The sequence below is a fragment of the Nelumbo nucifera genome, chromosome 1 (assembly GCF_055504915.1).
Source record: "Nelumbo nucifera cultivar China Antique chromosome 1, China Antique-T2T, whole genome shotgun sequence".
NCBI lineage: Eukaryota > Viridiplantae > Streptophyta > Magnoliopsida > Proteales > Nelumbonaceae > Nelumbo > Nelumbo nucifera.
In genome coordinates this window covers 196,388,865-196,402,299 of record NC_142649.1, presented here as the reverse complement: position 1 = coordinate 196,402,299, position 13,435 = coordinate 196,388,865, and the positions used below count along the sequence as shown (strand labels likewise).

Here is a 13,435-nt window from a genome sequence, read left to right as displayed (position 1 = left end):
AAAACTGGATCAACCGATAATTAATGATTAATTATCGGTTGCCAGTCCTTTTTTTTTTGAACAGGTAAAGTATAATTCATTGATAAAAGATGCTGTACATGAGAGAATGTACCAAAAGAAACTTTACGCCCCCAAAAAAAGTCTATATACAAAAAAGAAGAAGAAAATATAACATTTTTAAATACAGGATGTAAAGAAAGCCAACTCCTCAAATCCTCTATAGCCCTGTTAATCACTACTGATTCTGGTGAAGAAGTCTGCTTGAAAATCCTCAAATTTCTTTTTGACCATATGGCCCACAGTACTGCCAGTGGGACTGCCGACCAGCAGACTTTCCTCTTCCTTGACAAGCCCGAAATGCCCCAGATCTTGCAATAGGTTCCTAGCTGAGAGGGGGCTACACCAATGCAGATTGATAGCCCTTAAAAGTGGCTCCACACTGTTGAGCTGAAACTACAGTGCAGGAACAAATGGCTAGCTGACTCATCCTCCCTGTTGCAGAGCACAAATAACCTGTCAGGGAGAAGTCATTATGTACTGATTCACTTCATTACCATTAGGGTTAGGGCTGTCAACAGAGTCCGAAAGTCTGATACCTGATCTGACATTTGATCCGATTATTTCAGATTCTGGTGGTTAACTTAATTGGATTGGACACAGATTTGGCCTGATTTAATTTTATAATATACATATTATATAACCATAGGCACACACACCTACATATCTATATATATTTTTAGTATATATGATTATATAAAGTTTATAATTAATAAATTTGGTATTTTATATGTCTATAGAGTAGGATTTAACAGAATATATCATCATGATCATCTAATCCTTATCCCAATCATATGGGGTTCGTTGGCTACATGAATCCTGTAAATTTAATAATAATAGGAGTGCAGATCAGGGTACATTTAGTATTGAAGATTAAGAGATAATTCAATGCGACCTCTTCCATTATCTTGGTTGATTAATTCATAACAACGGAGAAATTTAGGAGGATGTTGTCCATATAATTAGTTGTGGGCAACGTGGAGGGACACATCCAGAGTCTTATGTGATAGGCAAATACCATATGGTTAAAAGGAAAGTTCCATAAAACAGTTGTATGGTTATTTATCAAAAATAAATAAATAAATAAATAAATAAATAAATATAAATAAATAAATAAAACAGTTGTATGGCCAGCTATGTTGTAAGACTGTAGAGTATGGTGAAGGGCAGTCAAGAAACAATATGCGCAAAAAAAAGTGGCAGAAATGTGTATTCTGCAATGGATAATGGGAAAGCTAGAAAGAATAGGGTCAGAAATGAAGTCATTTGAAGGAACTTAGCAGTAGCTCCAATAAGTGTTTTTGGTAATGAACTCAAAAGATTCAAACTTGTAATGTAAATGTTTGCCTTTTGATTTAGGGTGTTATCTTGACACCTGAACAGCTTGTATTTGTTTTTGTTTTATTAAAATTTTATTTTTACTCTTCAAAAAAAGTGCTCATCCTAATAAGCATTCATGAGTGTTTGGTGAAAAAGCACTTATTTCAAACAAGGGGTCGTGTAAATTATTCATAAAAAACAGGGGTGGTATAAATTTGAGCTTCTTGAATAAGTACTTATTTTCAGGAATAGGCACTTATTTGGGCTTATTAACCAAATGCTGCTTATTTGTGTGATCCTGACAGACTTATCCCAAAATAAGTGCTTATAAGCACTTAAAAACAAGCACTCCCAAACATAGTCTAAGATGGTTTGGTCTTGTACATTGAAGACCGTCTACAACACTCGTAACTCTGTAAGGAGCGATCTCTTGCAACTTGCAAGTTGAAGGGACTAGAAGGATATGGGTTGAAGTAGTAAGCAATGATTTTAACTACACCAGTATGAGCTATTCTTACACCATTGGTCCCAAGCCTGGACAAAAGTGGAGGGTTGTACCAGGTTGGCATCAGGCATTAAAACGTTTGCCAAACTCTTAGGGTCATGGATCTTTAATTGTCTTTTTGTGCTCATGGAACTAAATAAAGCAGAATGGTGAAACAGGATCCATGTAGCTGACCCTGGATAGCTGGGACTAGGCTGTAGATGATGATGCTAATGAGCACCAAAATACAATTCAAGATTTATGACCATAAGACAATTCAAGATTTATTTTATATGTATGAATTAAGAGTGGTTGACCCTTTAACATTTGAATTAGTTTCTTTATTTTAAAAATGATGAAGTAGGCTTGGATAGATGAAATTTGATAGCATTTAACTTCAATCTGGGGCCCCTAGATCTGATCAGATTGGATTCAAGTTGTGAATAATTGGATCAGATTTGGATATGACTGAATATGGTCCTAATCTGGCCAGATTACCACCCTAGTTAGAGTTGCACATTGTGATGTAGGACAGATAGGTGCTATGGGAGCTAGGTGGACTGAGAGCATAGAGGAATGACTCAAGGAAATAAGTTGCAGCTTTAGGAGAGTTTATCCAAAAAGTTTAACATGCTAAGTTTGGCAACCAATCAGTTTCTTTGCTAACATTAATTTGTTAAAACAAAAAAAGTAGGTCTAAGAATGGTTTTTGCCTATGAAATTCTCTATGCGGATTTGGAATGAAGGACTACCAAGAAAATACCCCTATAATAGGAAATCCAAGAAATATCAAATAAGTTCTAAAAAGTTAAGAAATATTCTATCATTCTGTGCTTTGCTGGACTTCCTTTGAACCAAAACCATCTTTCTCCTTGTCTTGACACTTTCTAGTGATTTATCAGGCTTGTGGGAATTTACAGATTGATTATTGAAGGGGATTCGAAGGGATGGCTGGAAAAAGGAGAGGGGGGTGACTTGGCAACTAAGGAATGATTACTGAATATTTCTGTGGCTGTCAAAAGACATGAACATCCAAGTATATTGGGTTAGAAGATCTGCAAACAGCTTGCCAGACAATTTAGCTAAGCAAGATGTTCAAAGACAGTTTATGTATTGGGCACAATTGTAATATGGGTTGGGTGGCTTGCCTTGTATTCGGCATGCTTGTGGTTCTCAACTTCTTGTGGTTGCTGAAATAAAAGTCTTGTGGGAATTATAATGTGTTTCATGAGGAAAATCTAATTTGTCCACAAACTGTTTTTATTCATCGGTAATTTGTCCATAAATTTTGCTAGTCACTTATCTGATCCGGTCCTCTTTCTCTGTTTTTCTTCTTTTGCTCTTCATGGTTCACATCAAATTTGAGGATGGTCTCATGTGTTGAGATCATCTAGATGTTGGTGTATTATATTAGAGTTGAATACCTTCTCCCAAGTAGTGGTAAAGCTGAATTTTGATAGGTTTTCCTTCGGAAACCTGGGGCCATCAAACTTTCAGGGATCGCAAAGTAGATTTTTCCCCCAATTAGCATATTGAAGCTTGGTGAGGTCAGAAGACTGTGGCTAGAAATGAAGGCTTCAGGGTATAATTCATAATGACTACTGGACCAGCTAAGGCAGAGCTTCTGGGTGACTGACACATTTGTTTGATGGATAGTTTTTGCCTGGGGAAGGGTGTAGATCAGCAGAGAGGGCTGACTGAGTTGTATTGGGTACACCTGGTCATCTGCTTCATTTCTTGGTTTTCTCCTATGTGAGGCTTTGTGAGCTTGAATTGCTCATCCTAGGGAAGTTAGATGTTTCTACTTATCTACTCTTTTGCATTAGTAGAGTTTATATAATTCTATTATTGATCCCATAAATATTCTTGTGCTCCTGTACTGATCCAATAAGATGCATGTAGTTGGTCATGATTCTCTCACCCCCTACCTTTTTTTACAATTATTATTTTCAGATTGCTCGGGAAGTTTTAGATGCAGCTGCACGTGCTATTCGGCCTGGTATAACAACTGATGAAATTGACAAAGTGGTTCATGATGCAACAATTGCTGCAGGTAAGTCATCTTCATTTAATAGTGAGTATTATTTTGCTAAATGCATTTGGCCATGTCTCTATTTTTTTCTTATTTACTGAAAAAGCTACTATTTTTTTTTTTATCAATAACACCAGCTTCATTAAATTAAAAGGAAAAGAGGGAATATGGATATAAAAGGGGAGATAAAATATCTTAGCTCCCCAAAAACAGAAAACAAAGGGAGTGCAAAGAGAAAAGATTAAAAACTAGCCCAAAAAACAGACTCCCTATTCACTCCTTGCTTGGCCAACTTATTCGCAAATGAGTTGGCACTCCTCTTCTCCCAGCTGTACTGAATCTCAATGTCCCTACCCAGCCATAAGAACTGTTTTTTTTCATTGTTAAAGTTCCACAAATCACTGTCCTCTGTCTTCAACCAACTAACCACCACCTTCGAATCACCTTCCAGGATCAAACAACTGATATTTAATTCCTTTGCTCTTCGAATTTTTTCAAGCGTTGCAAGGATCTCAGCCCTAAGAGAGTCACCTTCTCCAATAGGGCCAGAGAATAAAGCAATAACAATCCCTTCCTCATTCTTGAAGACTCCTCCAATCCCAGAGGGCCCTGGATTCCTTACACTGCTTCCATCAAAATTCAGCTTTATAAAGCTCGAGGGGGGAGGGGACCAAAATGGATAAAGAGTTCTCTTGCGTCTAGCATTGGAAGCAATTTCTTTCCAGTTTCTTAGCAAGTCATCCATAGGAAAATTTGAAAACAACTCCATAGATTTTAGCCAGTGGACAACCCTTAAAAGGATTCAATCTAACAATTATTCCAATGCTCTTTCCTTGTCGGAAAAAATGCGTGAGTTTCTTTCTTCCCACAATGACCAGCATACTGCTGCCCCAATACACCTCCACACAGTCTTCCCTCGCTTCCTAGGCCAACTGAAAAAAGGAGAAAACAAACCTTGGACAGTCTCCGGAGGATACCAAGAACACCCAAAACGGGAGAAAACCCACTCCCAAACAATTTTAGTAGCTTTACAAGAGACCATGAGGTGGTAGCCAGATTCCCTATAAGCTTTACAAAGAGCACATCTATTAGGAAGTAGACAATAGTTGGGTCTCTTTTTCTGAAGTAAGTCTAAAGTGTTTATTCTTTCCAGGAAAATTTCCCAACAATAAAAACCAACCCGAGGAGGAATAGGCATGCTCCAAATTTCCTTAACCGGAAAGGACAACCCAAAGGGGATAGGAGGCTGAGTTAAGGTTTCAAAGAATGAAGCACAAGAAAAGGTACCAGAGCTAGAAGGGGTCCAAAATCTGGTGTCTTTCTTAGCAGGGTTTAGGAAGACAATCTCAAGGGAGGCTAGCAAAGTTACCAAGCTATCCATGTCTGTATCCCTAATTGCCATACGTAGGCCTAGGTTCCATCCAAAGCCAGAAGTGGAGACTGAAGGGACCAAGAAAGAAGATATGGGTTCATTTTTCAAGTCTAATAGAGCATACGAGGAAGGAAACTGGTCCTTCAGAGGAGAATCCCTGACCCAAAGTTGTTCCTAGAATTTTATTTGATCACCAGAGTTTAGATCATACCTGATCCAAGAGGAGAAAATTGGAAGCAGATTGTGAATGGATTTCCAAGGAGAAGCAGCTGAAGCCCTTGCAAAGATTCCAGGATCCTAGCCATTGTCTTCCAGCCCATGAATGCTAGCCACAATCTTAGTCCACAATTTATCCCTTTCCAATGAAAACCTCCACAACCACTTCCCTAGTAGAGCCATATTCCTTTTCTTGAAATTACCAATCCCAAGGCCTCCTAGTTTTTTACACCTAGTGACCACCTCCCAACTCACCCTATGATCTCTATTCTCCTCTTCAGGCTCCCACAGAAAGTTTCTTATTAATTTTTCCAAAAGATTGGAAACCTTTGAGGGGATCTTAAACACTGACAGATAGTGGACAGGTAGGTTAGATAGGGTAGACCTAATGAGAGCGACTCTCCCACCTAAAGAAAGATAATTTCTCTTCTAGACCGCCAACCTCTTCTCAAACCTCTCCACTACTGGAGCCCAAAAGCTAACACTCTTAGGATTATCTCCTAAAGGGAGGCCCAAGAGTGTATTGCACAACTTAGCTCACCTGCAAATTCCCTTAGGTCCCTTTTTCATTCACATTCACTCCCGCCACACAACTCTTATCAAAGTTCACCTTGAGGTTAGATATCTGCTCAAAGAGTTGTATTGTCAACTTTAGATTCCGGATCCTATTGAAGTTCCCTCTTTTATAGAATAGGATAGTATCACCTGCAAACTGTAGAAGTGTTAAGGGAACCTCCTCCCTTCCTACTCTCCACCCTCTTATCAAATTCCTCGAGTCTGCTCTATGGATCAATCTCCCAAGCACATCAACAATCAGGGTGAAAAGAAAAGGGCAAAGAGGATCTCCTTGTCTTAGACCTCTCAACGCAGGAAAAAGTCAACCACAATCTCATTCACCAGGATAGAATAATGACAAGTCCTAACACAACCCCAAATCCACTTACACCACCTGTCTCCAAAACCAAAACTCCTCAACACCTCCATCAAGAAAGACCAATCAACCAAGTCATAAGCCTTCTCCAAATCCAATTTGCAAACCACTCCCTTCTTCTTTGACTTCCTAAAGCTCTCCAAGCTCTCATTTGCAATGAGAATCTGATCGGTGATCTGTCTTCCCTCCACAAAAGCACCTTGGTTGGGTGCAATAATAGAGGGAAGCACCTTCTTTATCCTGAGAGACAACACCTTTGCAATGATTTTGTACAAGCTAGTCACTAGACTAATAGGTCTAAAATCCTTTGGTTGTGATGCATCTTTCTTCTTTGGGACTAAAGCAATGAAAGTTGAGTTCAAGCCCGGATTTATTAAATCCCTCCTATGGAACTCCTCAAAAACTGATCTAAGATCATTCTCCAAAATATCCCAACAGTCCTGGTAAAAGGCCATTGTGAACCCATCTGGACCCGAAGCTTTTGTCCTATCCATTGAGAATACTGCTTCCTTTACCTCCTCCATATCAAAACTTTTTTCTAACCACTCTTTCTTTTCTGCACTTAGAGTCGGCCAATCCAATCCCTCCAACCACACTCTCCCATTCATAGGCCTTCTAAAAATAGATTTGAAGTGGTTTACTAGAGCCTCTGCAATTTCTGCCGGGTGAGACAACACTGCTCCATCAACTTCCAAATTAGAGATGAAATTCTTCTTTCTCCTCCCATTTGCCACTAAATGGAAAAACCTTGTGTTTCTGTCTCCCTCCTTTAGCCACTTACACCTGGATTTTTGTCTCCAACTGATTTCCTCCTTACCTCCATCTGCCTCCTCAAAACCCATCTCAACTTCCTTTCTTCCTCTCCAGAGGAACCTCTCTCTTCCTTCAGGTCCAAATCCTCGATTTGCTCCACCAGAACTTGTTTTCTCTCTTCTAATCTTCCAAACCCCAACCTATTCCACCCCTTTAATTGTGATTTTAAGTATTGGAGTTTGTTGTGGAACCTCATTCCCTCCCAATCAACTACCGGATTAGCTTGCTCCCACCACTCTCTGATCTTCTCAATGAAACCCAGATGAGTCAACCACATGTTTTCAAACCTGAAAGGGGTAGGCCCAACTCCTCTTATTTCCTCATTGACCAACACTATAGGCCAGTGGTCTGAAGTAAGTCTTGGGAGAGCCCTAGAAGTAATATTCTCCCAATCTGTTGAGAACAAAAATCTGTCCAACTTAGAGCAAATTGACCTTGATTGAAGGTTGGACCAAGTGAAGTTATTATTTAGGAAAGGAAGTTCTTTAAGTTCAAAAGAGTCCACAAATTGGTTGAACTTCCTCGTACTTGTTGTCACTCTCTGTCTAGGGTTGTTGGTTTCCTTTGTAAATCTCACTACATTAAAATCCCCTCCCACACACCAAGGTCCATCCTAGAAGCCTCTAATGTCACTCAATTCTTCCCATATTTTCTCCCTTTGCCTATAGTCATTGGGGCCATACACATTTGTTAGTACCCATTCATACCCATCGTTCACCTGTCTGAACTTTAGGGAGACAGAATGATCTCCAATTAGCTCCTCCACACCTATGAGTAAATCTTCTTTCCACAAGGTCACAATTCCTCCTGAGGAACCCTATGAGGGAGCAGCCACCCACTTTATACCCCTAGAACTCCACACACTCCTTGCCCATCTGCAATAAAAATCCATTCTTTTGGACTCTTGAAGCATTACCACATCTGGATTAAACTTCTTAATTACCTTTTTAATTGTCGCTCTCTTCCTAATGCTGCCCAACCCCCTCACATTCCAACTTAGGATTCTCATTGAAAACTCTTAGCCTTAACCCTAACTCCTCCAAGATCTATTTAGACCCTTTTCTTCTATCCCCTTTCACTTCAAACTTTTTGTCTCCCTCAATATCTCTTTTTAATCTCTCCACTTCACTCAACTTTCTATTCTTCATCTTGCTGTCCTCTTTTTTTTGCATGTAGGCTTTTAAATCATTCGGGTTCTTCAGCTTGCACCCCAACTTTTTCACAAACTCTGCAACTGATTCTTCCCCACTAGTTTCCTCTTTTTCTAAAGTTGCACTCTCCTCACTCCTAAGAAACTTCTCGTTCCTTCTCACATTACCTTCAACAACAGCCCTTTCTGTCCCCTCCATGCTCCCTCTCTGCATTTCCTTCCTCTCCACTTCACCCAAAAGGCTCTCTATGATTTCCCATATTTTTGTCTCTCTGCAAGTTTTCTCACCCACTTCCCTCCTTGTAGACGCACTGTGGCTTTCAGACCAAGGGCTTTCGACTCTTGGTTGGGAAGAGAATCTGGAACAAGGGACATAGAGCGCTCATCAGTAGCCAAAACCGAATTGACAGAGTTGAGGGATTTACTTGAGGCAGAGATGTGAGGAAAGAGCATAGGCGAAGGAGTGGTAGTCACTTTCTTTTTTGAGAAATTAGAGCACTCTGTCTCCCCGAGTTGGGGGAAGAAAATCCCTGTCGCTGTATCAACACAAAGACCCCTTTCTGTACCCAAGTATGTACCTCTCTGTGAGGTACCCTTGTTCAGCTCTGAGAAGACCCGAGCGACCTCCTTTTCGGCCTCTTGCAAAGCGCTAGAACTAGGGAAGGGCTCAGCCAAATTTGGGTTAAGATCATTCACCCACTCCTCCCCCTCCTCTTTTCCCTCCCCCACCGAATCCCCTACAAACAAACAATCCAGGCTGAAAGAATCCCTGTTCTGTTCTTTAGATAGAGCTTCGTCTGCGGCACTGCCTAAACTCCCACAGGCTTCCGATCTTTCATCATAGTCAGAATCTGAGCCGTAGCTTATCCAACCTTGGTCAACCTCTTCCTTCTCTTCTGTTCTAACTCTCAAATAGCGCGGGTTAGGGCGATCAGGAACGTTGTGTTTTTGCGCGTCGCCGGCTGGCCGTTGGACCCAGCACAGAGGAGGATGGCGTCCTTCTGCCTTGCTCACCATCTGAGCCCCTCCACAGTCGAGAGGGTGAGACCTAGACAATGATAGATGAATGTTGCCATCTATCATCGCCCCATGCTTGCCCCGCCCCACGTGATGACTTAAGTTGTCACATGGTTTTTTAAAAAAACCACCCGATGCCTGCCCTACCCCACGTGAAGGATCACCCACTGACCCGTCCGGCCCAACCTTAAAGCCGGTTCAGACAATGACTTTGAGCACACCCGAACCTTACCCCTTTTAGCCACGTCAACATAGGACGGGCCACCCTCCTTAAACAACCCAACTTCAAAAAAATTTGAATTAGAAGCCTTAATAGGAAAGCTTCGAGACTTGGGGCACCCCTGCGTCTGTTCCCCTTCCTCTGTAGTTCGCCCACATGCACCAGGCTTTCCCGCCAGCCCCTGAAGGCTACGTGTACACCAATTTGCAAACTCGTCAGCTCCTTCAACCTCTGTTCGTCTTCCCCAGAGCGAGGCTTCATCTTCTGAAGCCAACCAGACCTTGTACCAGGCATCTTCTGAGAGAACTTCGAAGGCACACGGCAAGTACTCCGGCTTGATCCCAGCAACCTTAAGTTCCACAGCTCTCAAGTTTCTTAAGTTAACCTCCAACAGAACTCCACCCAACGCTCCGAAAAATTTCCTTAGTATTTGATCATTCCAAAGGTTGAAAGGAATACCGAGAAGTTTGATCAAGAAGCTGCCGACTCTAGATTCAACATCGTTGCAAACTGGAGCCTAGTTCTGGACCTGAATCAAACTTCCCTCTACAAGGAATGTACTGAAATTCAGTTTCTTATCACCAGTATCTAATAAAGCTTTCTTTTCAGCAAAAGGCAACAACACTACATCTTCATCTCAGCCCAACCTCTTTGCAACTACTTCTAAAACCTTCGTCCAATCTTCTATCACCTTATCTGCCACTAGGACCATCCTCTTCTCCCAGCTCCCACTCCCTTCTTCCAATGCTACTCGTCGGAGGACAGTCGAGCTAGACACCAAAACTTCAGGGTAATGCTTAAAGCAGGGCACCTGATTACAAATGACAAAAGGATTACAATCCTTCAAGCCAGGGACTTCTTCCACTCTCCCTTTGACCTCCAGAAGAAAAGCCTGAAGATTAAAAGCGAAGGAAGCCCACCCTCTCCGTTTCTGGCCTTCCGGAATACACAACACTTGCCTTTTGTTATTACCAAAGAGTTCGGTAACCATTATAAACCACCCGTTTCCATTCCTCTTTAGCACAGTTTCGAACCTCTTACTCTCACAGGTCAACAAGCTTCTCCAACCTTCCCGTAAAGAATTAACAGTTCCATCTACAAAACCTTTCAACCACACACATGCCTCCTCCGGTAGGAGAATCGTCGCCCTGCTCCCTTCTCTGATTTTCAAGTGAACCTTCCCCTTTGTCCTTCCCTGCTCGAACAGGAAAGATTTGGCTTCAATGATCAACTCCAGTCTCCATTTGCCCGCCAGCTTGAACTTCCTCTCCTCTCCCATGGTTTTTGGCAAAACCTCTTAGGTTGCACTTACACTGTCCTACAATAATCAGTAATCACTATATGTTAGTGGACTGATTGTGCCCATGGACCAAGAGCCACTCCCAAATCCATATCCTCAAATCTGAGAACCAAAAGCTACTATTTCTTTACATTATAATTTTTACTCAAGGAAGAGAAGCATCCCTCCATCCTTTCTTTAATATAGGGGTCAATTAGTGCCAAGGAGAGAATCCTCTTCATGATTATGCTTGGCATTGAGGTCTTTGATATAGTGTGTTTAGATTTGCTGAAGAGTTTTCTGCTCTATGATCCCTCAGGTTACAAAATGTTCCTTTTTTTTTTTGGATAAGCAATAATACTTTATATATATATATTTATTTATTTATTGAGAGATAAAACTGTACAAGCAGACAGTTATAGCACAGCCTAAGCTGACAAAGTCATCTTTCTTCATTGACATGACAGGTTTACAATGTTCCCCTTGGTCCTGGTTCATCCCACATTAAACTGTCCTAGATACCCGACCTTGCTAATCAGCTGTCTGCCATTCTGTTTGCACTTCTTGGGATCCACTTGAACAAGTAGTTCAAGTTGGAGGCCATGGCCTTGGCATGTATTACCAAGAAACGCAAGGCCCAATTAACATTTTGCTTTACTTTTCAACCAGTTTATCACTGCTTGGTAAATCACCATCTACTTACATACTTGCCCACCCTGCTGAAGAATCAAACTTTGATCCTATTAAAGTATATGTTGGCATCGATGCTGGAAAACGGTGCTGCTGATGTGTGGGTTGGAAGCACTGTTTTCTGAGAAACAGTGTCTTTTTTTTTTCTGTTTGGAAGCGTTGCTGCCAGGTAGGACGTTTCCTGGAGCAAAATCAACACTTTCTGTTTGGTACTAGTGCTCCATGTCTGTTTTCAGCACTGGTACCCATATTATGAAGTCTACGTCACTGCCACATCATGTCCTCGTTGGCAGCAATAAGTTGCAATCCGAGAAAATGCCAAATTCGGCATTGCTCCAAACCATGCCTTCTCAATTTTCAAGGTGTGGCTTGGAGCACCGTTTTTTATGGAAAAACGGTTCCAAACAAACAGGCGTTTCCTGGAACACCATTTTTTTCTGACGTGGCGCTGATGTGTCACTGTTTTCTGGAGCAGCCGCATCGATGCCAAACAGACGCTTAAAGTCCTTGATAGTTTCCAATTCCAGCTTGCCAGAAGTAGCTTAAAATGATATCCCCATGTTTCTAAGTATCAATGCTCATGATATGTAAAAAATTATGTATTGCAATTTTTCAACGGGAAAATACTCTTTTATTTTATTTGTTCAGCCTTGTATTCACAGTAACTGGATAAGTACATTTGGAGGGGGTTTAAAATAGTGTGTTGGTGGGTTTAAAAACTGATACATTGTGACATTTTGAACCTTGATGTTCCCCTAATATCCCTAATCATTTCTATATTCGAAACTCCTGTGTTAGCTACACAGAAACATCAAAGTTGTACCTTTCCTTGTTCAGGGGTAGTCCACTTGGCATTGACCTGCTGTCTAGTGGTAGGAGTTATTTATAATAATGGGCTGGGCTTAGCACCTACGATAAGGGCTATAGCCTAGGTTCAGCTTTGGGCCTATGTCACTATATATATATATATATATGGCAGGGCAAAGATTCTAGGGTAAATAAGGTGGAAAGGCAAATGATGCATATTTCTCCAGAAAAGGTCTTCCCAAAAGTTCACCCTTACCCCAGAGGTAGAACAATATTTGATGTGCCGGTTGAAGTAGTCATTAGTCAAATAGGAAGAACGTCCACGACAACATGCTAGCAACCAGTTTTGCCTCTCTTTCTAATCCCCTGTACATGCCCATCCATGAAAGAAATCTTCAACTGATGCTGAGCAGCAACCTTTCACCCTAAATATCCCCAGAAAACAGGCCTTTTAAAGATCTAGCCTCTTCGACCTATGGCATAATTTCTAGGACGATGATCTAGACCAATTCCATATCTATTCACAAGCTGAGTGTTATTCAATAAATAACTCCAGTAAGGTAGTAATTTCTAGGAATTGGTGACTTGATTGAGAGAAAGAAGTTCAATCATTGTTGCATTATACAATCATGTGAGAGGGGCTGGATCTGCTTGTTGTTGCACACTCTTGATTATTGGATCTATATTAAATTGCTTGATATCTCCAGTGCCAGGGCCCAGTGGGCCACTAGTACTCTGCTTTTGCAATGTTTTGAAAGATTGTATTTAATTTTTCTTCCTATTTGCCTCAACACATGGACCTTTATTTTTTGATGAGTCTGGGCTGGGGTTACTAGCTTTTTAGGAACTCTATTATGTTCTACCTAACAGATAAGTACCAGAAAATGTAGAGAAGTGGTCTTAGATACAGGAAAAGCTACAATAGATAAAGACGGGGAATATATTTCTCCTAGAGAAGAGTTTATTGGAGAATCTTGAAGGAAGATTGGAGTATGCGGTGCTGCATTATCAAGAGCAAGGGAGAGCTTCATATGAGCAGCTGGAACG

General features: G+C 41.1%; 1 protein-coding gene across 2 annotated transcripts in view; it reads left to right on the top strand.

Moving 5' to 3' along the window:
* Positions 1-13,435, top strand: part of MAP1A (methionine aminopeptidase 1A) — a 31,979-nt gene that overhangs the window by 7,120 nt on the left and 11,424 nt on the right. For both annotated transcript variants that reach the window (XM_010265896.3, XM_088895748.1), the window contains one exon: positions 3,815-3,914. In XM_010265896.3, coding sequence (XP_010264198.1) covers positions 3,815-3,914 — 100 coding nt within the window. The remainder of the gene's footprint in view (positions 1-3,814; positions 3,915-13,435) is intronic.